Here is a 25416-nt window from a genome sequence, read left to right on the forward strand (position 1 = left end):
GTTTCCTGATTGGTTTGTATATCTTTTGTTCCTTTCTTTCTCTCTTATTGTTTGTCATTGTGGTTTGATCATTTTCTGTAGTGGTAACATTTGAGTCTTTTCTCTTCTTCATTTGTGTTTTGCTCTACCAATGAGTTTTATACTTTTGTGTGTTTCATGGTGGTGGATATTGCCCTTTCACTTCCAGGTGTGGGACTTTCTTAATTATTTCTTGTAAGGCTGGTCTAGTGATGATGAATTCCTTCTGGTTTTGCTTGTCTGGGAAAGTCTTTATTTCTCCTTCATTTTTGAAGAATAACTTTACTGGGTATAGTATTTGATATGGTTTGGCTGTGTGCCCACCTGAATCTCATCTTGAATTGTAGTTCCCATAGTCCCCATGTGTCGTGGGAGGGACCAGGTAAAGATAACTGAATCATGGGGGCAGTTTCCACCATGCCGTTCTCATGATAGTGAGTGAGTTCTCATGAGGTCTGATGCTTTTATAAGGGGCTTCCTCCTTATGCTCAGCATTCATTCTCTTTCTTTCCACCATGTAAAGAAGGATGTGTTTGCTTCCCCTTCCACCATGATTGTAAGTTTCCTGAGGCCTCCCCAGCCATACTGAACTGCGAGTCAATTAAACCTCTTTTCTTTATAAATTATTCAGTCTTGGGTATGTCTTTATTAGCAGCATGAGAACAGACTAATACAGTAAATTGTTACTGCAGAGACTAGGGTGCTGCTACAAAGATACCCCAAAATGTGGAAGCAACTGTGGAACTGGGTAACAGGCAGAAGTTAGAACTGTTTGGAGGGCTCAGAAGAAGACAGGAAAATGTGGTAAAGTTTGAATCTTCCTAGAAACTTGGAGGGCTCAGAAGACAGGAAGATGTGGAAAAGTTTGGAAATTCCCAGAGACTTGTTGAATGGCTTTGACCAAAATGCTGATAGTGATATGGACAATGAAGTCCAGGCTGACATGGTCTCAGATGAATATGGGGAACTTTTTGGGAACTGGGGTAATGGTGACTCTTGCTATGCAAAGAGACTGGCAGCATTTTGCCGCTGCCCTAGAGATCTGTGGAACTTTGAACTTGAAAAAGATAATTTATGGTATCTGGTGGAAGAAACTTCTAAGTGGCAAAGCATACAAGAGGAAGCAGAGCATTAAAGTTTGAAACATTTGCAGCCCAGTGATGTGACAGAAAAGAAAACTCCATTTTCTAGGGAGAAATTCAAGCTGGCTGAAGAAATTTGCATAAGTAATGAGCCGAATATTAATCACCAAGACAATGGGCAAAATATCTCTAGGGCATGTTGGAGACCTTCACAGCAGCCCCTCCCATCAAAGGCCTGGAGGCCTAGGAGGAAAAAATGGTTTCGTGGGCTGGGGCCAGGGACCCCCTGTTCTATGCAACCTTGGGACATGGTGCCTTGCATCCCAGCTGCTTCAGCCCCAGCTGTGGCTAAAAGGGGCCAAGGTATAGCTTAGGCCATTGCTTTCAGAGGGTGTAAACCCCATGCCTTGGTGACTTACACATGGGCTGTGGGCCTGCGGGTGCACAGAAGTCAAGAATTGAGGTTTGGGAAACTTCACCTAGATTTCAGACGGTGTATTGAAACACCTGGATGTCCATGCAGAAGTTTGCTGCAGGGGCAGAGCCCTCATGGAGAACCTCTACTAGGGCAGTGCAGAAGGGCAATGTGGGGTTGGAGCCCCCACACAGAGTCCCCACTGGGGCACTGACTAGTGGAGCTGTGAGAAGAGGGCTACTGTCTTCCAGACCTCAGAATGGTAAATCCACTGACAGCTTGCACCGTGTGCCTGGAAAAGCCACAGACACTCAATGCCAACCCATGAAAGCAGCCAGGAGGGGGCCACACCCTGCAAAGCCACAGGGACAGAGCTGCCAAAGCCATGGGAGCCCCTGGATGTGAGAGATGGAGTCCAAGGAGATTACTCTGGAACTTTAAGGTTTAATAACTGCCCTATTGGGTTTCAGACTTGCATGAGGCCTTTGTTTTGGCCAATTTCTCCCATTTGGAATGTGTGTATTTACCCAATGCCTGTACTCCCATTGTATCTAGGAAGTAACTAACTTGCTTTTGATTTTACAGGCTCATAGGCAAAAGGGACTTGCCTTGTTTCAGATGAGACTTGGGCTTTTGAGTTAATGCTGGAATGAGTTAAGACTTTGGGAGACTGTTGGAAGAGCATGATTGTGTTTTGAATTGTGAGGACATGAGATTTGGGAGAGGCCAGGGGTGGAATGATATGGTTTGGCTGTGTCCCCACCCAAATCTTATCTTGAAATATTGTTCCCATAATTCCCTTGTGTCATAGAAGGTACCAGGTGGAGACAATTGAATCATGGGGGTGGTTTCCACCATGCTGTTCTTGTAATAGCAGATGAGTTCTCATGAGATCTGATGCTTTTATAAGGGGCTTCCCCCTTTGTTTGGCACTTATTCTCCTCCCTGCCACCATATGAAGAAGAATGTATTTGCTTTCCCCTCCACCATAATTGTAAGTTTCCTGAGGTCTGCCAAGCCATGCTGATCTGTGAGTCAATTAAACCTCTTTTCTTTATAAATTACCCAGACTCGGGTACATCTTTGTTAGCCACATGAGAACAAATTAATGCAGCATTCTTGCCTGACAGTTTCTTTCTTTCAGCACTCTGAGTATATCATCCCATTCTCTCCTGGCCTTTAAGTTTTCTGCTGTGAAATCTATTGTTAGTCTGATAGGGGTTTTCTTATACGTGACTAGATGCTTTTCTCTGGCTGTTTATAGAATTCTGTCTTTGTCTTTTATTTTTTACAGTTTGACTATAATGTGCCTTAGAGATGTCCTTTTGGCTTGTATCTATTTGGAATTCTCTGAGCATCCTATATTTGGATGTCTAAATCTTCCTAGGCTTGGGAAGTTTTACATTATTATTTTGTTAAATAGGTGTTCTATGCCTTTTCTCTTTGATACACCCAAAATTTAAATATTTGGTCACCTTATGATGCCCCATATATTATATAGCCTTTATTCATTCTTTTTATGCTTTATTCTCTTTTTGTTTTTTATCTGACTAGATTTTTTCAAAAGACCTGTCTTCAAGTTCTGGAATTATTTCTTCTGCTTCATCTAATCTTTTTTTTTTTTTTTGTAGCTCTCAACTGTATTTTTTATTTCACTCATTGAATTCTTCAGTTCCAGGATTTCTGCTTGGTTCTTGGTAAATAACTTCTATCTCTTTGGTGAATTTCTCATTCATATTCTGAATTTTTTTCCTGATTTCTTTGAATTTTTTATTTTTTGACATGGGGGTCTCACTATGTTGCTCAGGCTGGCCTAGAACTCCTGGGCTTAAGGGACCCTCCTGCTTAGTGAGGATTATAGGCATGCATCGCCAAAACACTCAGGTAGTCTTTGTATTGTTTATCCGTGTTCTCTTGTATCTAATTGAGCTTCTTTAGGATCATTATTTTGAATTATTCTTCAGGCAATTTCACAAATTTCGTTTTCATTGGAATCTGTTACTGGAGAATTATTGTGTTCCTTTTGAGGTGTCATATTTCCTTGCCTTTTCATGTTTTCTGTATTCTTACATTGATATCTATGTATGTGGTGTAGCAGTTGCTTCTTCCAATTTTTTGGATTGGTTTTCATAGGGGAAGACTTTTTGCTGTTGATGTATCTATGGTGTTGGTTGGGTAAGTCACTTTAGCTTTGACTGGGTGCATGCAGCAGTGTAGTCTCTGTATGATTTCTTTAACCATAAACATCATGAGTGGTATCTGTAAATTCCTCAGCGTCTTAGGCTGCAGTTGTTAGCAGAGGCTACAATGAGGCTTTGCTGGGGATAAGGGTGCCATGTGAGCCAGTCCTTGGGTCCCAGTGGTGGCAGCGGCAGGCTGGGTGTACCTGTGCCTGGGCCCCTGGGGGGGATACACAGATGCCAGTAGTGGTGAACAAAGTGAGGTGAACCCCAGATCTTCAGAGAGCATGCTTTGGTGCTGGTGGCAGTTGTTCTGGGCCTGTTTTTTGAGATGGTGTTTTACCTTTTAGCCCAGGCTGGAGTGCAATGGCACGATCTCAGCTTACTGCAGCCTCTGACTCCTGGGTTCAAGGGATTCTCCTGCTTCAGCCTCCCAAGTGGCTGGGATTACAAGTATGCACCACCACACCTGGCTAATTTTGAATTTTTAGTAGAGATGGGGTTTCACCATGTTGGTCAGGCTGGTCTCGAACTCGTGACTTCAGGTGATCCACCCACCTTGGCCTCCCAAAGTGCTGGGATTACAGCCATGAGCCACCATGCCCAGCCTGTTCTAGGTCTGTTGTTAGGTCTCCTGATGGTACATGCATGTGCCTAGGGTGACTGATAGAACAGAGCAATCCCCAGGACCCCTGGTAGTGTGCTTGGCCACCTGGAGGACAGTGCCAGGCCATGCAGTCCTGTCCTCAGGCCCCCCCAGTGGCATTCATGCATGCAGGCTGTGATGGGAAGGGAAAGGCAGTGTGCTTGGGTGGTGGTGGCTGCAGTGGTCGTGGATGGGAAGAGCCTGTCCTCATGGTGTCTGCAGGTGCAAGGTGGCCCTGCTGCTGGGAGTGGGGGTTTGCTGTCAATGGCAACAGCCCCAGGAAGGTGTCTCTCAAGTTCTGGGGACTTTGCCTACCTTTGTCCTGGGGACCAGCTCCCCACTGTGCTCCACTGCCTGTTCCCTGGTACGTAAGACACTATGTGAGCTGCAGCGCTGGGGACCCTGCTACATTCCTGGGTCCAACTACTGTGGCACTGCGGTAGTCTTCTGGATGGACGTGAAGGGATATCAGTCGGACTCCAGGGACGTGGAGATGCAGGGGCTGTTGGGTCCCAGGGCAGGATGTAGTCTGGTGGGGACTGGGTTCTCTAAATGGCACCGTGCTGCAACTACCTGTGTGCTGGGGGATGTGTGGAACCCACAGTCAGCTCCCTCTCTGGAGTAATGTTGTCACATGAACTCCAAGCAGCACCTTATACTGGTCTCATGGCCCATGAGGGTTGAGGAGCTCTCCCACAGCTAGGATTTCAGGAGTTCATGGTGGGAATGTGCACTGCAGGGGATCTCTCACTTACCCTGTTCCTGCACTGGGAACCCCCCAACCCGGTGCTCCCAGCTGATCCAGGCTGGGCCAGCTGCCTTGTTTCCCTCCTTCCAGGCCACAGATGTTTCCTATCACTTCTCTGCTGAATTCCAGTGTTTTCTCTTAGTTGCTGTATTCAAAGTGTGATTATCTACCCACTATTTAATTCTTCTTTGGGGAGGAGGTGAGTGCCAGATGCCTCCAATCTGCCATCTTGAACTGCCTCTGTATTTCTCATTTTTAAATTGATATATAACACATTTACAACACAGCACACAAGTCTTAAATATATAGTTCAAGAGACTTTGACATATGGGCCAGGCACAGTGACTCACACCTGTAATCCCAGCACTTTGAGAGGCCGAAGAGGGCAGATCACTTAAGGTCAGGAGTTCGAGACCAGCCTGTCCCACATGGTGAAACCCGTCTCTACTAAAAATACAAAAAAATTAGCCAGGCATGGTGGCATGCACCTGTAATCCCAGCTGCTCGGGAGGCTGAGGCAGGAGAATCACTTGAACCTGGGAAGTGGAGGTCGCAGTGAGCCAAGATTGCACCACTGCATTCCAGCCTGGGCAACACAGCGAGACTCCGTCTCCAATAAATAAATAAAAATACAAAAATTAGCCAGATGTGGTGGCGCACACCTGTAGTCACAGCTACTCAGGAGGTTGAGGCAGAAGAATCATTTGAACTCAGGAGGCGGAGGTTGCAGTGAGCCCAGATCAGCCACTGCACTCCAGCCTGGGTGACAGAGCGAGACTCTGTCTCAAAAAAAAAAAAAAAAGAAAGAAAGAAAGAAAAGAAATTTTGACATATGAATTCATCCATGCAGCCACTTCTCAGAAAAAAATATGGAATATTGTCAGCAGAAAATTTCCTTCTACCCCGTTCTGGTCAGTTTACACCCACTCCTTCCAGAAAGCCCCCAATTTGAGTCCCATCAGAGGTTAGTTCTTCTGCCTATTCTTTAAATTCATGTAAACTCAAAATCTTACAGAATGTATTCATTCTGTTTGGGTTTCTTAACTCCTGTGAGATTCATCCAAATTGTTGTTTGTATCAGTACATTGCTTTTTCATTACTGTATAGAATTCCACCCTCTGAATATGCCATGTTATTTGTTTTCATTCACCTGCTGGTGGCCACATGGGTTGTTCCAATTTGGGTTGGGATAGTCTAACTAAAGTTACTATAAATCTTTCTATTTTGCCCTTGATGTTATTAGACCCTCTTTGGTTAACTGGGTGGAGTGTGGAGGAAAAGTGCCTGGATTTGAATCTCAGCTCCACCATTTACCAGCTCTGTGACCTTGGGCTAGTTTCTTAATCTCACAGTGCCTCTATTTCACCCTATCTGTAAACTGGAGGTCACATGATCTACTGCAGGGTAGGAAAGTTAAATGAAGGAGTTTTATAAAGCTGTTGGAAATGTGCCTATCATAGGTATGAAATAAACAATTATCGTTCATCTCCAACTCCCAACAACAAAGGAAATTCCCATGAATGTGAGCATCCGCAGACCAAAACAGCAGATCCTGGAGGTCAGAGGGCATGGTGGTTCCAGGAACTAGGGGGTACTGCCTGCCCACCCCTGCCCTACGTAGGGAGGCATAACAAAGTCGCTTTCCATTAGAATGAATTGGATTTTATTAAAAGCATCCCATCGCTCAGCCATGTCATGAGTGGAGGAGTCCTTCTCCCTGTCAACCCCAGACCACCCCCCAACACCTCCCTGAAATTCCTGCAAGGTCAGGCCGATCTCAGGCTCTGACTCCTTTCACTAGCCTTTCTGGTGATGTGATCTTACCCAGCTTCCTGTTTGTCTTCCTGAGAGACAGTAGATTTAGGGAGTGAGGATCAGAGGGTGGAAAATAAAAGCCGTGGTCCCCAGGAGTCCTGAACATCTGGGGACAGCGGGAAAACATGAGTGACTCCAAAGAACCAAGGGTGCAGCAGCTGGGCCTCCTGGGTAAGGCTGGGTTGGAACTCTGGGATCCTGGGTAAGGGGAAGGGATGGCCCAGGCTCTGAGGTGATGTCTGTCAATTCAGAAGAAGATCCAACAACCAGTGGCATCAGACTTTTTCCAAGAGACTTTCAATTCCAGCAGATACATGGCCACAAGAGCTCTACAGGTAGGCAAGAGTTAGGGAGCAGATAGTGGAAGACAGAGCCTCCCAGACCCCTGGGTCCTGGGGAGATAGGTGTTGGGGTCTGGAATCCTGGGTTCTGGGGAAGGAAGGTCTGAGACCTGGGTTCCTGGGTCCTGAAGAGGAGGGGGCAGGGATCTGAACTCCTCACACCTGCAGAGGTGGGGGTTGAGGCTTGGGTTCCTGGGGCCTGGGGAGGTGGGAGAGGGGTTCTGGACTCCTAGGACCTACAGAGGTGGGGGTTGGAAGCTGGACACCTGGGTCCATGGGAGGTAGGGACTGGAGCCTGGACTCCTGGAACCAGAGGAGATGGGAGAAGGGGCCTGGATTCCTGGGTCCTGGGGCAGGTGAGAACTGGGGACTGGAATCCTGGGTCCTGGGGAGGTGGGAGCTGGGACCAGATTACTGGGTCCTGGGGAAGGTGAGAACTGGGGCCTGAATTCGTGGGTCCTGGGGAGGTAGAAGCAGATATCTGGGTTCCTGGGACCTGGGGAGGTGGGAGCTTGGGCCTGGGTTCCTCCTGGGACCTGGGTATGTGGAGGCTTGGACCTGGATGCCTGAGTCCTGGTGTTGCAGGATAATTTAGGAATCACAGAGATCAAGGGGTTGAGGAGGATTTATTATTATTATTATTATTATTTAGGTGCACCAGCCCAGTCAGATTAACATCCAAAAAGACTGAGCCCCAAACAAAGAGTCAAGTTATCTTTTAAGCATTTCATGGGGTAGGGGGAGATCTGTGCAGGGGGAAGCATATTACAGAAGCGAGAAACAAAGATAGTTATTCAATTGAGACATGTATTACGTCATTTCTTACTTTTCAAGGAAAAACATGTTTTACAACTTGAGTTTATCTGCCTAGTGACCTTGCAGCTGCACAGCTAGAGAAACAGGGTCTTCACAATGCCTGGGAAAGGGAGAGATAAGGCTCACTAGCCACACACAGAAAAACAGGCAGTTCATTCTTTTTTATTTTATTTATTTATTTAGTTTTTATTTTTATTTTTTTTTTTTTTTTTTTGAGACAGAGTCTTGCTCTGTCACCCAGGCTGGAGTGCAGTGGCGCCATCTCGGCTCACTGCAAGATCTGCCTCCCAGGTTCATGCCATTCTCTTGCCTCACCCTCCCGAGTAGCTGGGACTACAGGCGCCCAGCACCACGCCCGGCTAATTTTTTGTATTTTTAGTAGAGATAGGGTTTCACTGTGTTAGCCAGGTTGGTCTTGATCTCCTGACCTTGTGATCTGCCTGCCTCAGCCTCCCAAAGTGCTGGGATTACAAGTGTGAGCCACCATGCCTGGCCAAACAGGCAGTTAATTTTTAAAGGATTCCACCTCTTTCTCTTCCTCAGGGGGAACTGGGTTTTCTTACATACAACTGAGTTTTTGCTTACACATTCTTTAATTTCTTTTAATTCCTGTTCCACTGGGGAGGTGGACGCAGGTACCTGGGTTCCAGGGACCTGGGAATGTAGAGGCTGGGGCCTGGATTCCTGGGTCCTGGGGAGGTGGAAGCAGGTACCTGGTTCCTGGCACCTGGGGAGGGGGAGGCTGGGGACGGGGTCCCTGGGTCCTGGGGAGGTTAGAGCTAGGGCCTGGATTCCCAGGTGTTGGAGTGGAGGGGGCTGGGGCTGGGGTTCCTGGGTCCTGGGGTGCTGAGGGATTTAGGCCAGGCTCTCCCTGGGCCAGGCTCAGGTGGGGACACTGGCAGGCTGACGCATGTATCCTCTCTCAGGGTGTCTTGGCCATGGCGCCCTGGTGCTGCAACTCCTCTCCTTCACACTCTTGGCTGGGGTCCTGGTGGCCATCCTTGTCCAAGGTCAGGGGCAGGTTCTGAGGGTCTGGGGTCCCCAGGCCTGGCCTTTTGGCTACGAACAGAGCCTGGAGTGGCCAGGTCTGGGAGGGAGGTGGGACTGAGAGCCAAGATGTTGTCCCTGGGGGTCTGTAGGGGCCTCTCCCACAGCCCCTCTCCACTCTAGAGCAGGAGAGGAGAGGGAGGAGGAGGAGGAGGGGAAGAACCTGGCTCTCCTTGGCCTTCTGTGCTGCCTTCTCCAGGTGTCAGTTTTCCTCATCTTCAAAGGGGATTAACTGAGACCTTGGCTCTCACAAATGATGTCTCTATGGGGCTCAGTTCAGGGCTTGGCACACAGTAGGTGTTTAATAATTGCAGTTCCTTTTCTTCTTGGCCCAGTGTCCAAGGTCCCCAGCTCCCTAAGTCAGGAACAATCCGAGCAAGATGCAATCTACCAGAACCTGACCCAGCTTAAAGCTGCAGTGGGTGAGCTCTCAGAGAAATCCAAGCTGCAGGAGATCTACCAGGAGCTGACCCAGCTGAAGGCTGCAGTGGGTGAGTTGCCAGAGAAATCCAAGCTGCAGGAGATCTACCAGGAGCTGACCCAGCTGAAGGCTGCAGTGGGTGAGTTGCCAGAGAAATCCAAGCTGCAGGAGATCTACCAGGAGCTGACCCAGCTGAAGGCTGCAGTGGGTGAGTTGCCAGAGAAATCCAAGCTGCAGGAGATCTACCAGGAGCTGACCCGGCTGAAGGCTGCAGTGGGTGAGCTTCCAGAGAAATCTAAGCAGCAGGAGATCTACCAGGAACTGACCCGGCTGAAGGCTGCAGTGGGTGAGCTTCCAGAGAAATCTAAGCAGCAGGAGATCTACCAGGAGCTGACTCGGCTGAAGGCTGCAGTGGGTGAGTTGCCAGAGAAATCCAAGCTGCAGGAGATCTACCAGGAGCTGACCCAGCTGAAGGCTGCACTTGGTAAATTGCCAGACCAGTCCAAGCAGCAGCAAATCTGTCAAGAACTGACCGATTTGAAGACTGCATTTGGTGAGTTCCTGCACATCGAGGGTCCTCGGGCCTGAGATGGTCTCTGTGTGATGTGACTTTACTTGAGTTACCAACCCTGCCTGAGCCTCAGTTTCCTCCCCTGTGAAATGAGAACACAGGGTAACTGCAATCATTGCACTTGGTGTTCACAGTGGGCCAGGCACACAGTAGACGCTCAGTTCAACCAATCTGCTGCCTTCTGTTCTGAGCTCTAAAGCTGCTAATTCTCCCAGTCTGGAGGAGATGGAGCCAGAACTCCTGGGTTCTCCTGGGGATCAGGGAGAGTCTTGGGAAGTAGGGAGAGGAATGGTCTCTCCCCATTCCAAGCGGTCCACCCAACATGGACAGTCAAGGAAGGGCCCTGATTTTCAAGGGCTTGAAGGCTGGGCAGATATGGGAATATGGACAACCTAATCTGAGCCCAGCCCTGACCAGCCTCCCCCAACAGAACGCCTGTGCCGCCACTGTCCCAAGGACTGGACATTCTTCCAAGGAAACTGTTACTTCATGTCTAACTCCCAGCGGAACTGGCACAACTCCGTCACCGCCTGCCAGGAAGTGAGGGCCCAGCTCGTCGTAATCAAAAGTGCTGAGGAGCAGGTACACCTGGTGGGGGTCCTCGTCCTGGCCTGGGGCATGGCTTCTGGCCAACTGGGGAGGAGGTGCTCAGAGAGGATTTTGCAGAAGAGGGGCTTTGCTCTATTTGGAAAGATGGGAAGAGAAGGATATGAATGAAGGGGTCCCAGGTACCCTTCAAGCAAATACAAACCAGATCTGAACACATGTGAATATTTGGGGGAAACGTCAAATGTAAGCAAACCACCACAGCATGCTGCAGGTGTTTAACGGCCAGCTCTCCGGAGGGAAAATTCCTGATGTGTTGTGTTTGCCAATTTCCCTGGTGTAAATATTCCCACTGCGGCTGATTTGAAGCTGTGATGTGCTGTCACTCAGTGCAGAGCTGAAAGGAGATGTGCTGGACCACCAATTAGTAATGGGTCCAATGTGGCTCCAGTATATGAAACCCAGTCAGGAGTAAATTCATGTGGACATGCAAAATAGATAAACATGCAGCATTCACAGGAGCACGTGAGGAGAGGCCAGCTGTGCATGCGTGCCTGCATGTCAGGACACACATGCCATGGGGATACAGATGTGAGAGGGGCTCAGACATGAGGAGGCTCAGGACCTGGTATATCAGAAAACTGCAGGTTAACTTGAAAGCAGAACTTTCTGCCAAGAGACGGGGAGGTGGAACCTGGAAAATGGGAAGCAGAGCTCCCTCCTGACTCCTCCTGTATCCTCCAGAACTTCCTACAGCTGCAGACTTCCAGGAGTAACCGCTTCTCCTGGATGGGACTTTCAGACCTAAATCAGGAAGGCACGTGGCAATGGGTGGACGGCTCACCTCTGTCACCCAGGTAGATTCTGGGAGAAAGGGACACTGTATCCAGTCGGGCTGGGTTCCTGCAACTCTGACTTGAGCTTTCCCTGGGGGTCCCCCCCAACCTCCCTGACCCCATAGGACTAAGAGTCTGGGGTTTTCACTGAGTTGAGGAAGGTGGTCTTCATACCTACCTCCAGACAGGATGAAAGGTGCCAATAATTCCACCGGCAGAGCTGCAGGAGGAGCCTGCCCTGTGGGTGGGTGTGTTAAAATACAGTGTATTAATAGGAAGTCTGAAGTCTAGTAAGGCCACCAGCTCAGGAGACAATTGCCATTTACACAAAGTGAGTAGCTTATCCTACCCACAGGTTCCTAGAGGGCGTACATTTCACAGCAGGGGGGCCACTGGGGAAGCAGCAGGGTCTGTCGTGAGGGAAAGTCATGGAGGGGACTGTGGGCCAGAGCTTTTATTATGGTTTGTATGGGGAGAAAAGGGCAAGGCCAGGCAAGCAGGCTTCAGATGGGCAGATATGAAGCATTTTGTGGGCTCTGGGGCATAGAGGCTGCCTAGCTGCCTGACACCTGGCCTTGGGGTGATTAGGGCAGAAGGATAGTGGCTTGGAGTGCAAGAGCCCAATAAGGCAGGTGGTTGGCAGTACAGACCCCAGACTGGTTGGTTTGTATTTTAAAATCACACCCTCGGCCAGGCGCGGTGGCTCATGCCTGTAATTCCGGCACTTTGGGAGGTCAAGGTGGGTAGATCACGAGGTCAAGAGATCAAAACCATGCTGGCCAACACGGTGAAACCCCGTCTCTACTACAAATACAAAAATTAGCTGGGTGTGGTGGCGTGCACCTGTAGTCCCAGCTACTCAGGAGGCTGAGGCAGGAGAATCACTTGAGCCCAGGAGGCGGAGGTTGCAGTGAGCCAAGATCATGCCACTGCACTCCAGCCTGGCAATAGAGCGAGAATCCGTCTCAAAAAAAGAAAAAGAGAAAGAAAAGAAAAAAGGACAAAAAAGAAAATCACAGCCTCAGGAGGAGTCCTCCCAAGGCTGGGGTGCAGCAAGAGAGGCAGGAACTGAAGGCAACATGACTCGGGCATATTATGAGGTGTGAAGAGCAATGCATGTCCAGCATACACATGTAGGGCAGATGTTAAAGCATCAATATTACAGAAGGTAGGAATGTGGCTCATCTACTGGGCAGGGCAGAGGCTCACATTCTGCACGGGCTTTGCAGCTTCCAGCGGTACTGGAACAGTGGAGAACCCAACAATAGCGGGAATGAAGACTGTGCGGAATTTAGTGGCAGTGGCTGGAACGACAATCGATGTGACGTTGACAATTACTGGATCTGCAAAAAGCCCGCAGTCTGCTTCAGAGATGAATAGTTGTTTCCCTGCTGGCCTTGGCCTCCATTGTAGTGTAGCAGAACTTCACCCACTTGTAAGCCAGCGTTCCTTCTCTCCATCCTTGGACCTTCACAAATGCCCTGAGACGGTTCTCTGTTCGATTTTTCATCCCCTATGAACCTGGGTCTTATTCTGTCCTTCTGATGCCTCCAAGTTTCCCTGGTGTAGAGCTTGTGTTCCTGGCCCATCCTTGGAGCTTTATAAGTGACCTGCGTGGGATGCATTTAGGGGGCGGGCTTGGTATGTTGTATGAATCCACTCTCTGTTCCTTTTGGAGATTAGACTATTTGGATTGCCACGTGTAGCTGCCCTGTCCCCTGGGGCTTTATCTCACCCGTGCAAACTACCATCTGCTCAACTTCCAGCTACACCTCGTGCACCCTTTTGACTGGGGACTTGCTGGTTGAAGGAGCTCATCTCGCAGGCTGGAAGCACCAGGGAATTAATTCCCCCAGTCAACCAATGGCATCCAGAGAGGGCATGGAGGCTCCATACAACCTCTTCCACCCCCACATCTTTCTTTGTCCTATACGTGTCTTCCATTTGGCTGTTTCTGAGTTGTAGCCTTTATAATAAAGTGGTAAATGTTGTAACTGCAGATCCAGCCTCATCTGATTCAACTTTGTGTAATAAAATGGCGAGTTGCTTTTCAGTTGCCATAGGCCCCCAGGTTGCAAGTTATGTGCACCGGTCACGCCCAGATGAACCAAGCAGGCAACCACGGGCGGAACCTGTGTGCTTAGACTAAGGAAGGGGGACTGAGTTAAGAAGTGAACACCACATGGCATGATCCATGATCCAATCAGATTGAGTCCTGGCATCACTCCATGGCATGATCCAATTAGGCCAAGTCTCCCACATCACCTCATTGCATGATCCAATCAGGTTACACCTCACTACCCACTGTGTATAAAATCTTCCTCAGCCTCCAGCTCAGAGAGACAGATTTGAACTCCTTGCTTGGCTGTCTTGCATAAACTTTTCTCTCTATAAAAACCTGGTGTTGGGTCAGGCATGGTAGCTCGTGCCTGTAATCCCAGCACTTTGGGAGGTCAAGGCAGGTGGATCACCTGAGGTCAGGAGTTTGAGACAAGCCTGGCCAACATGGTGAAACCCCATCTCTACTAAAAATACAAAAAATTAGCTGGGCATGCTGGGCGGTGCCTGTAAGCCCAGCTACTTTGGAGGCTGAGGCAGGAGAATCGTTTGAACCTGGGAGGCGGAGGTTGCAGTGAGCCAAGATCACACCACTGCACCACTCCAGCCAGGGCGACAGAGCAAAACTCTGTCTCAAAAACAAAAACAACAATGACACACACACAAAAAAACACACACAGACTTCACCTCCCTTCTACCGTGTTGACCTCAAGGGCATTCCTTAATAAACAGCTTGCATGCTAAATCCCATCTCCCTTAGAGTCGACCTGCAACTGGCAGGAGAACTGTGAGGCTTGTTTTTGTTGTTGTTTTTTGTTTGTTTGTTTTTGTTTTTTGAGACGGAGTTTTGCTCTTGTCACCCAGGCTGGAGTGCAATGGCACGATCTGAGCTCACTGCAACCTTCACCTCCCAGGTTCAAGCGATTCTGCCTCAGCCTCCCAAATAGCTGGAATTACAGGCACGTGCCACCACTCCCAGGTAATTTTTTTTTTTTTTTGTATTTTTAGTCGAGACAGGGTTTCACCATGTTGACCAGGCTGGTCTCGAACTCCTGACCTCAGGTGATCCACCTGCCTCGGCCTCCCAAAGTGCTGGGATTATAGGCTTGAGCCACCGCACCTGGCTGCGGCTTATTTGATATCAGTGGTCCCCACCTTATTTGGCACCGGGGACCAGTTTCATGGAAGACAATTTTTCCACGGACCAGGGGAAGGCGATCATTTCAGGATGATTCAAGCACATTACATTTATTGTACACTTTATTTCTATTATTATTGCACTGTAATATATAATGAAATAATTATACAGCTCACCATCATGTAGAATCAGTGGGAGCCCTGAGCCTGTTTTCTTGAAAATAGATGGTCCCATCTGGGGGTGATGAGAGACAGCGATGGATCACCAGGCATTAGATTCTCATAAAGAGTGTGCAACCTAGATCCCTCGTGTGTACAGTGCACAATAGGGTTCCCACTCCCATGAGAATCTAATGCCACCGCTGATCCAACAGGAGGCAGCGCTCAGGCAGTAATGCAAGCAATGGGGAGTGGCTGTAAATACAGATGAAGCTTCACTCGCTCGCCCTCTATTCACCTCCTGCTGTGCAGCCTGGTTCCTAAGATGCCACGGACTAGTACTGGCGGCCCAGGGGACAGGGACCCCCATTCTACATCATCTCCCAGAGGCTCCTGGAGAAACTGAGCCCCAGTTGCCCACATGGGTCATAAGCTCGTCCGCGCCTGTAAATTGGCTTCCTTCCTTTTCCTACCTGCCCCTCTTCACTTTCCCCGTTGTCTTCTGGTACTTCTTGGAATCTCCTCCCAGATAAACAACTTGTATCAAAATCCTTGTCACAGGCTTTGTCCCTGGTGAAACTCAAGCCAAACTTATAGTATGTTTTGACACCTGTCAGTCATGGTTCTTCTCCATCAAAACGTTCTCAGAGATTCTTGTGCAATTTCTTTTTTTAGATGATTTTTACATGACTCTAGCTTTGAAGGTCTTACTTTACTTTTTGAATAAGTCATGTGTGCACCTGGAACCAAAACCCATCAGTCTCTACAGTGATAATGAAAGCTGGCTCCCGGCCGGGCGCGGTGGCTCACGCCCGTAATCCCAGCACCTTGGACGGCCAAGGTGGGTAAATCACCTGAGGTCAGGAGTTCGAGACCAGCCTGGCCAACATGGTGAAACCCCGCCTCTACTAAAAATACAAAAATTTGCTGGGCGTGGTGGCGCGTGCCTGTAATCCCAGCTACTCAGGTGGCTGAGGCAGGAGAATCGCTTGAGCCTGGGAGGTGGAGGTTGCAGTGAGCTGAGATCACACCATTGCACTCCAGCCTGGGCGACAAGAGGGAAACTTGGTCTCAAAAAAAAAAAAAAAAGAAAAGAAAGAAAGCTGGCTCCCTCCCTATTCTCTGATCTGAAGAAGTTTCTCTTCCTAGCTGCGACCTCTTTATCATATTCCAGATAATCCACTTGTCAAAATTGTTTAAAATCTGTTTGGCAATCCTTCAAAAGACTGTTGAAAATCTATTTGTGAGTAGGTGGAGCACAGAGGATTTTTAGGGCAGGGAAACTACCGTATGATACTGCAACATCATTACACATCTGTTCAAATCACAGAATGTATAACACCAAGAGTAAGCCCTGATGTAAATTGTGGACTCTGGGTGACAATGATTTGTCAGTGCAGGCTCATCCATTGTAACAAATGCACCACTCGCTCTGTCGAAGGATGTTGCATAAAGGTTGTTAATAGTGGTACAAGCAAGTTGCTCAGATATTACCTTGTGTTGGTGCTCTCCAAAGCTCAGTCCTACCCAACAAAATCTTATGCGTTGATATTTAATTTTAGGGAGCAATTGGCAGAAATGTCTATCAAGGCGAATGTGAATGTTTTGGGGAAAACGTCAAAGGTAAGCAAACCACCGTGGCCTGCTGCAAATGTTTAACAACCAGCTCTCAGGAGGGAAAGTATCAGTACTTTCAGAAAACTTAAAGGCCAGGAGAGAATGGGATGATATATTCAGAGTGCTGAAAGAAAGAGACTGTCAGGCGAATGATACTGCTGTAATCCTTTGCAGTGAGTCACTAAGTCCAGCCCCACTGAAAGTGGTATAAGAATGTGTGAACACACCTTAAAACCGTCATGCTAATTAGTAAGTATTTGAGGGGGAGGTGATACTTTGAGGTTATGGATCTGCTGCAACTCGGCTGTTGCCTCATCAGAGGAAAGAATTCATCCAAGAAGAATAAGACAGAAAGTGAGACTGAGGCAAGTTTTAGCGAAGGAGTGAACATTTATTAAAAGGTTTTACAGCAGGAAAAACAGGAAGTAAAGTACACTTGGAAGAGGGCCAACCAGGCAATTTGAGAGATTGAGGTGCTCAGTGCGACCTTTGACTTTGGGTTTAATGTGCTGGGATGCTCTGGAGTTTCACATCTCTTCTCCCGATTCTTTCTTGTTGAGATGGAGTTTCGTTCTTGTCGCCCAGGCTAGAGAGCAATGGCAGTCTCGGCTCACTGCAGCCTCTGCCTCACGGGTTCAAGCAATTCTCCTGCCTCAACCTCCCGAGTAGCTGGTATTACAGGCACCTGCCACCACGCCCAGCTAATTTTTTTGCATATTTAGTAGAGACGGGGTTTCGCCAAGTTGGCCCGGCTGGTCTCAAACTCCTGACCTCAGGTGATCCACCTGCCTCGGCCTCCCAAAGTGCTGGGATTACAGGCGTGAGCCACCGCGCCTGGCCTTCCCTGATTCTTTCACTGGGGTGCGCTGTCTGCATGCGCAGTAGCCTGCCAGCACTTGCGGGGGGGCCACGTGAACAGTGTATTTACTGAAGTTGTGCACGTGCTTATTTCAGGTGTTTTTCCCTTACCAATCGAGTGGTCCTAGAGGAAGGTCCTATGCCAGGTAAACTCCACCCACCAGGTGCGGTGGCTCACACCTGTAATCCCAGCACTTTGGGAGGCCAAGGTGGGTGGATCACTGAGGTCAGGAGTTCGAGACCAGCCTGGCCAGCATGGCAAAACCCCGTCTCTACCAAAAATACAAAATTAGTGGGGCATGGTGACATGCGCCTGTAGTCCTGGCTATTTGGGAGGCTGAGGCTCGAGAATCGCTTGAACCCAGGACACAGAGGTTGCAGTGAGCTGAGATCGCGCCACTGCACTCCAGCCTGGGAAACAGAGCAAGACTCTGTCTAAAAACAAACAAACAAACAAAACCTCTACCAATTGCCTCTTGGTGCACATGCTTGAGCTGACTTTCCCAGCTCCTGAGATCTTATCGGGAAGCTGCCAATCACCAGCTCCAGGTGTTTTCTGTCTGTTGGGAGCCTGCCTTTCCCTAGGACCAGCGGCCCAATTATTATTTTAGAGAAACAGTTTAACAACCACCTGATCATCACCTTGTAGTAGGGGGGTGTCTCCCACCGGGCTCATGTCTGCCTACCTACCTACTCCCTACTCTAAATGGGGAGACTGGGCCGGGCGTGGTGGCTCACGCCGGTAATCCCAACACTTTGGGAGGCCGAGATGGGTGGATCATAAGGTCAGAAGATCGAGACCATCCTGGCTAACACGTGAAACCCCATCTCTACTAAAAATACAAAAACTTAGCCAGGCATGGTGGTGGTTGCCTGTAATTGTAGCTACTTGGGAGGCTGAGGCAGGAGAATTACTTGAACCCGGGAGGCAGAGGTTGCAGCAAGAAGAGATCACGCAACTGTACTCCAGCCTGGGCGACAGTGTGAGACTCCATCTCAAAAAAAAAAAAAAAAAAAAAGGCCAGGCGTGGTGGCTCACACCTGTAATCCCAGCACTTTAGGAGGCCGAGGCAGACGGATCACGAGGTCAGGAGATTGAGACCATCCTGGCTAACAGGGTGAAACCCCATCTCTACTAAAAATACAAAAAATTAGCTGGGCTTGGTAGCGGGCACCTGTGGTCCCAGATACTCGGGAGGCTGAGGCAGGAGAATGGTGTGAACCCGGGAGGCGGAGCTTGCAGTAAGCCGAGATTGCGCCACTGCACTCCAGCCTGGGTGACAGAGCGAGACTCCGTCTCCAAAAAAAAAAAAAAAAAAAAAAAACAATTTGGGAAGGGCTGAGCTTTGGAGAGTGCCAAGACATGGTGATAGCTGAGGTTCTTTGTGGCCCTCAAAGAAATAGTTTTCTTCCCCTTGGGAGCAATGTTAACCCTGTTGAGGCAAGGAAGAGAGTATGAAAAGACAAAAAGAGAGATTCTATAGTAGAGAAACCTGGCAGATACCACCTTACCCGAGGCTAGCATTGTCAATAAAAGGCATGTTCACGTGGATATCATACACACACCCCCATAGGATGTGACTAGAAAGGCACCTAGCCTTTGTGATATTCTTTTTTTTTTTTTTTAGATGGAGTCTTGCTCTGTCACCCAGGCTGGAGTGCAGTGGCTCGATCTCAGGTCACTGCAACCTCCACCACCCAGGTTCAAGCGATTCTCTGGCCTCAGCCTCCCAAGCAGCTGGGATTACAGGCGTGCACCACCATGCTCGGGTAATTTTTGTATCTTTAGTAGAGACAGGGTTTCACCATGTTGGCCAGGCTGGTCTCAAACTCCTGACCTCAGGAGATCCGCCCACCTCGGCCTCCCAAAGTGCTGGGATTACAGGCATGAGCCACTGCACCTGGCCTGTGATATTCTTAACTCCAAACTAACAACCTCGCTCTAACCATTGGACAACACTAGAAAAATCCAAATCAAGGACCATTCAATACATGCCTGATGAATACTCTTCAAATCTGTCAATATCATGAAAGACAAGAAACCTGTCAGCATTTGCAGGAGATGCAGGGGAAGTGATGACTGATACAAGCTGAATTTTGTCTCCCAACAACTTCATACATTGAAGTCCTAACCCCCAGTACCTCAAAATGTACTTGTATTTGGAAATAGGGTCTTTGTAGAGATGACTAAGTTAAAATGAGGTCATGAGAGTGGATTCTAACCTAATATGACTGGTGTCCTTTTTTTTTTTTTTTTTTTTTTGAGACAGGGTCTTGCTCTGGCACCCAGACTAGAGTGCGGTGGCACAATCTCAGCTCGCTGCAATCTCCACCTCCAGAGTTCAAGCGATTTTCCTACCTCAGCCTCCCGAGTAGCTGGGATTACAGGTGTGCACCACCATGCCCAGCTAATTTTTGCATTTTTTAGTACATGTTGATCTCAATCTCCTGACCTCTAGTGATCCTGCCGCCTCGGCCTCCCAAAGTACTGGGATTACAGGCATGAGGCACTGTGCCTGGCCTATGATGAACGTCCTTCTAAAACGGGGAAATATGGACACAGACACATATAGAGGAAGACAGCTGAAGACACAGGGAAGAGGGGACCAGATATAAACCAAGAAGAGACACCTGCAGTGGATCCTTCCCCCACAGCCCAGAAGGAAGCAGCTCTGCCGACACGTTGATCCTGGACTTCCAGCCTCTAGAACTGGGACAGAATGGATTTGTGTTATTTAAGCTCCCCTCTCCCCAGCCAGTGGTGCTCAGTTACTGCAGCCAGGCAAACTCCATCACTGCCTGAATGCAGCGTGGGATCCTGGATGGGATCTTGCCACAGAAAAAGGACACCCATGGAAAAACTAGTGAAATCCGAACGAGGTCTGTAGTTTCTAGTTCAGAGTATTGCGCCAATATTAATTTCTTCACTTTGACATATGTACAATGGTAATGCAAGATGTTAACATCGGCCGGTTGCAGTGGATCACACCCATAATCCCAGCACTTTGGGAGGCCAAGGTAGGTGGATCACCTGAGGTCAGGAGTTTGAGACCAGCCTGGTCAATATGGTGAAACCCCGTCTCTACTAAAAATACAAACATTAGCCAGGCATGGTGGCACCCGCCTGTAATCCCAGCTACTCAGGAGGCTGAGGCAGGAGAATTGCTTGAACCCGGGAGGCAGATGTTGCAGTGAGCCGAGATCACGCCGTTGCACTCCAGCCTGGGCGACAGAGCAAGACTCTGCTTCAAAAAAAAAACAAAAACAAAAACAAAAAGATGTTCACATTAAAGGAAGCTGGGCAAAAGATATAGAGAAGGCTCTGTACTATCTTTGCAACTTATCTGTAATCTAAAACGATTGCAAAGTAAAAAGTTTGAAAAAAGACTCAATAAACCTATTTAGGATTCCACTCTTTAGGATTCCACTTACATGAGCTACCCAGAGAAATTTATAATGAAAGAAAGTAGAGGCCGGGCACGGTGGCTCATGCCTATAATCCCAGCACTTTGGGAAGCCGAAGTGGGTGGATCACGAGATCAGGAATTCAAGACCATCCTGGCCAACATGGTGAAATCCCGTCTCTACTAAAAATACAAAACTTAGCTGGGCATGGTGGCAGGCATCTGTAATCCCAGCAACTCGGGAGGCTGAGGCAGGAGAATGGTTTGAACCCAGGAGGCGGAGGTTGCGGTGAGCCGAGATCGTGCCATTGCACTCCAGCCTGGGTGACGGGAGGAGACTCCATCTCAAAAAAAAAAAAAAAAAAGAAGAAGAAAGAAAAGAAAAAGAAAAAGAAAGCAGAATGGTGATTACCAGGGACTGGGGAGAAAAAGGAATAGGACTTAGCGTTTCACAGGGACAGTGTTTTAGATTGGAAAGTTGAAAAATCCTGGAGATGGATGGTGGTGATGGTTGTACGACAATGTGAATGAGCTTAATCCCACTGAACTGTACACTTACAAATGGTCAACGTTATGTTATATATCATTTACCACAATTTTTAAAAAGCTCTATCAAAAAATCTATTTAGGGTTTTTATTGGGATGAGCATTTGTTTTACTCTAGGAGTTTTTTGTTTTGTTTTTTTTTTTGAGACAGAATTTCACTCTTGTTGCCCAGGCTGGAGTGCTATGGCACGACCTTGGCTCACCACAACCTCTGCCTCCTTTGTACTTTTAGTAGAGATGGGGTTTCTCCATGTTGGTCAGGCTGGTCTCAAACTCCCGACCTTAGGTGATCCCTGCCTGCCTCGGCCTCCCAAAGTGCTGGGATTACAGGCGTGAGCCACTGTGCCTGGCCTACTCTAGGATTTTTAGGATGGAGGAAACCCGTTCAATGATTAGGAGAGACAAGAGGTGGAAATAAAGGTTGTATTACTTAGGGATCCTGGGGAGGGAGGGCATGGCACTTCCAGAGGCCACACACACACATATATATACACACACACACAGGTCAGGGAGAGCTTTTGCAGGGAGACAGAGGGGAAGCAACCAGTGTGACAATGCCGCGATTAGGTCCAGGGTGATATCCACACAGGTTTCCCTCAGGGAGTTTTAACTGGTGGGTTTCATGGAAGCAGGCGTGAGTCTCAGGAGGTCAGGCTGTGACTGAGAGGTGGTCACTGCACCATATCTGCAGTCCGTGTAAGATGTGGATGGGTGGTGTGGGGGCCTGTAGAGCCAATCAATAGGCTGTGTCCAGCTGCCCCATAGGCAGGTGGTCATCGGGGGGAAGTTGGATAAAGCAGATCTGGATCAACCACATTGAGGAACTAGGAACAGGTGGGGAACTGGAAACTGTGTCAAGGCTGACTGAGCCCTGTTTTTGGAAGGAGAGTCAAACATATTCAGAAACGGGCTGATGCAACACAAATTAGAGGAATTCAGTACAGCATTGGATTTATAAATTCATTTTGGAAGAAATAGCCTTTCTGAAATACTGAGTGTTTTGGGGGGAAACTCATCCTGTGTCTTTCTTTATTCAGATCTTAGTTAAGCATGGGAGCTTTACCCATATTCTTCTTACAACTATTCTTTAATGTTTAAAAGCTTTTCTTGCCCTGTGAACAGGGTTTGTTTTCTCCTGCGTTTGCAAATACTCGTTACTTCAACCAAACAAAGCTGCTCCTTTTATAGAGAAATCTTGCTGTGAGCTCTAATTACTCCTGAAGATAAGCCTCTAGAACTTCCTAGATACGTGATTATGGCTTCAAACTACAGTCAGCTTTGACTCTTGCTTTCAATATTTATAGGTCTTATTTATTTATTTATTTATTTCTCTCTCTTTTTTTTTTTTTTTTTTTTTTTTGAGACGGAGTCTCGCTCTGTCGCCCACGCTGGAGTGCAGTGGCGCGATCAAGGCTCACTGCAACCTCCGCCTCCCGGGTTCACGCCATTCTCCTGCCTCAGCCTCCCAAGTAGCTGGGACTACAGGTGCCCGCCACCACGCCTGGCTAATTATTTTTGTATTTTTAGTAGAGACGGGGTTTCACCGTGTTAGCCAGGATGGTCTCGATCTCCTGACCTCGTGATCCACCCGCCTCAGCCTCCCAAACTGCTGGGATTACAGGTGTGAGCCACCGCGCCTGACCTTTTTTTTTTTTTTTTTTTGAGACAAGGTCTCGCTCTGTTGCCCGGACTGGAGTGCGGTGGCACAGTCATGGCTCACTGCAGCCCCAAACCCCCAGGCTCAAATCCTCCCACTTCAGCCTCCCAAGTAGCTGGAACTACAGATGTGCACCACCACACCCGGCTAATTTTTGTATTTTTTGTAGAAACGGGGTCTCTCTATGTTGTGGAGGCTGGTGTTGAACTCCTGGGCTCAAGCAGTCCTCCCACCTTGACCTTCCAAAGTGCTGGGATTCACAGACATGAGCCACCATGCCTGGGCTTCCTTTTTTTTTTTTATTGCATTGGCAAAATAGCAAGAGGGCCATCTTTATTTTGTTCTTGACTTTACCAAATACAGTTCTCATATTTAATTATTAAGGAGTTTCTGTAGGATTGTGGAAATTGCCCCTTATCCCACCAGTATCAGGCAGCTAGGGGCTGTTGTAAGCAACTACCATGAACTGGGAGGCTCCAAACAATGCTAATTTATTATCTCACAGTCCTGGAGGCCAGAAGTCTGAAACCAAGGTGTCAGCAGGGCCATGTTCCATCTGAACCATGTAGGGGAGGATCCTTCCCTGCCTCTCCATAGATTCTGGTGATTGCCTGTTGGGAGCCGAAAAGGCCGAAGGGATCGTGACCAACTCAGCATTCCACTGGAGGCTGTATGATCAAACAGCAAACTGTTTATCATGAACGCAGGATGTGGGCAAACTCACGACTGCGCCTACCGCCAGAAGGTTTGCTGAGGGCAATCACTCCCTGGCACCACGCTCACTGGGGTTATCTACTGGGACATCTAGAGCCTATTGCTCGAAGAATGCAGCCTTGCAAGCCTGCTGTAAATCAAGCCGCTGACTGACAACCACCCCCCGCCCCCATCTCCTTTACCCAATAAAATGCAAAGGGGTCTAAAGCTCAAGGTACTTGTTCACTAGAAAGAAGCAAGGAGCCCCCCGACCCCTTCTTCCAAATATACTCTTTTGTCTTTATCTTTATTCCCACATTCATCATCCTTTGTTCAGTCCAACAGGGATGGAATCCGTGGCAAAGTGGCGACCCAGAACAGGGAGTTGAGGACGTTGCAAAGTGGCGTCTGAACACAGAGACCTGAGGACGTGAACGAAGAAGGTCGGCTGGAGCAGAGGAACCGAAAATGACAAGATGAATGGGGACCCCGGGACAAGTCTGCCAGCAGTGGATGTAAGGTCAGTGCCCTAAAGGGGTACTGATCAGTGCCCTAAAGAGGTACTCGGAGCAATATAAGGTCAGTGCTCTAAAGAAGTACTGGGAATGGGAAGTTTTCTGAATCAGGGTAACATGGGGCAGCATTTGTCTCTTGAAGAAAAACATGTACAGTTGCTTAAAGTTCTGTTGAGACAGTCTGGAGCTCAGGTTAATTCACAGACACTAACCAACCTCCTGCAGAAGCCACAAATGGTTATTAACGCATAACCCATGGTCTCCACAGGCAGGCACTCTTGATGTGGAAAATTGGAACAGAGCGGGAGAAGGATTGAAACATGCTCATCAAAAAGGTCTTAAAGTTGATTCTTCTGTTTTCTGTACTTGCAGTCTAATTCGTACTGTACTTCTGCCGTTATCTCCTTATTATTCTGCGGGACAGCAGGCTGAGTCTAAAAATCTGAAAGAATCTGTTGTCCCACCCACAGCTTCAACTGAAAATAAAAAACAGGAGAGGGAAGATAAAAATTGGCCTATACTGCCTCCTCCAGTTGCAGAAACATCTGTGCCGCCTCCTTCGGTAGCAGGAATAGAGACCCCAATACAAAGAATTTTACGCTCTGCTGCCATAGCTGGAGAGCCCTTAGGAACTTGTGCTTTTCCTATTTCCGTAAGGCCCGATTCAAATAATCTACAGCAGTTTATTCATGAACACACCCCACTAGAGTTAAAGTTGTTGAATGAATTAAAAACCAGTGTAGTTAATATCGGGATACAGAGCCCATTCGCTTTAGGATTGCCAGAATCTGCATTTGGTGCTATGCGCCTTCTACCCTTTGATGTAAAACACTGGGCTCGAACTTGCTTGTCTGCTAGTGCATATCTGACATGGAATTTAAATGGGCAAGAAATGTGTACAGACCAGGCTAGACAGAATCGTGCTGCTGGACACGGAGACATCGCAGAGGATATGCTATTGGGTAATGGCTCTTATTCAGACCTGGAACATCAAATGGCACTAAACGCACCTGGGCCACAATTCCTGAAGAGGGAGTCCCAGTACAATCCTTTTTACCTATCATGGAAGGGTCACAGGGGCCCTCTGCACAATTTCTTGCAAGATTACGAGAGGCAGTGAAGTGTCAAATTCCTCATGCCACTGCCGCAGAAGCGCTAACCTTAACTTTAGCTTCTGAGAATGCAGACGCAGATTGTAAACGTGCACTGGCACCCGTGAGGTGTACTAAAACCTTGGGAAATTTTCTCAGAGCTTGTCTGGATGTAGGAATTGAGCTTCATCGCTCTGCA

At 48.2% G+C, this 25416-nt stretch overlaps 1 protein-coding gene across 5 annotated transcripts; it reads left to right on the forward strand.

Annotated features, from left to right (window-relative positions):
* Positions 1-6944: 6944 nt before the first annotated feature.
* On the forward strand, positions 6945-13482 carry LOC101152880 (C-type lectin domain family 4 member M). Of its 5 annotated transcripts, none has more exons than XM_004059895.3 (7): positions 6963-7075; positions 7156-7239; positions 8988-9071; positions 9444-10082; positions 10531-10682; positions 11391-11503; positions 12712-13482. In XM_004059895.3, exons 1-7 carry the CDS (start codon positions 7030-7032, stop codon positions 12860-12862), a joined length of 1269 nt encoding a protein of 422 aa, XP_004059943.2. In that variant the 5' UTR covers positions 6963-7029; the 3' UTR covers positions 12863-13482. The 5 variants fall into 5 exon arrangements, with proteins under 5 accessions (XP_018869905.2, XP_004059943.2, XP_018869903.2 ...); XM_019014358.4 differs by having other exon boundaries at positions 7159-7239; positions 12712-13475; XM_019014359.4 differs by lacking the exon at positions 8988-9071 and having other exon boundaries at positions 12712-13475.
* The last annotated feature ends 11934 nt before the right edge of the window (positions 13483-25416 follow it).

The sequence above is a fragment of the Gorilla gorilla genome, chromosome 20 (assembly GCF_029281585.2).
Source record: "Gorilla gorilla gorilla isolate KB3781 chromosome 20, NHGRI_mGorGor1-v2.1_pri, whole genome shotgun sequence".
NCBI classification, from domain to species: Eukaryota; Metazoa; Chordata; class Mammalia; order Primates; family Hominidae; genus Gorilla; species Gorilla gorilla.

Coding starts and splice junctions, on each gene's coding strand:
- LOC101152880 (XM_004059895.3), top strand. CDS start 7,030: ATGAGTGACTCCAAAGAACCAAGGGTGCAGCAGCTGGGCCTCCTGG. Junction 9,072..9,443: donor GGTGGCCATCCTTGTCCAAG/GTCAGGGGCAGG, acceptor TTCTTGGCCCAG/TGTCCAAGGTCCCCAGCTCC. Junction 10,083..10,530: donor CGATTTGAAGACTGCATTTG/GTGAGTTCCTGC, acceptor CTCCCCCAACAG/AACGCCTGTGCCGCCACTGT.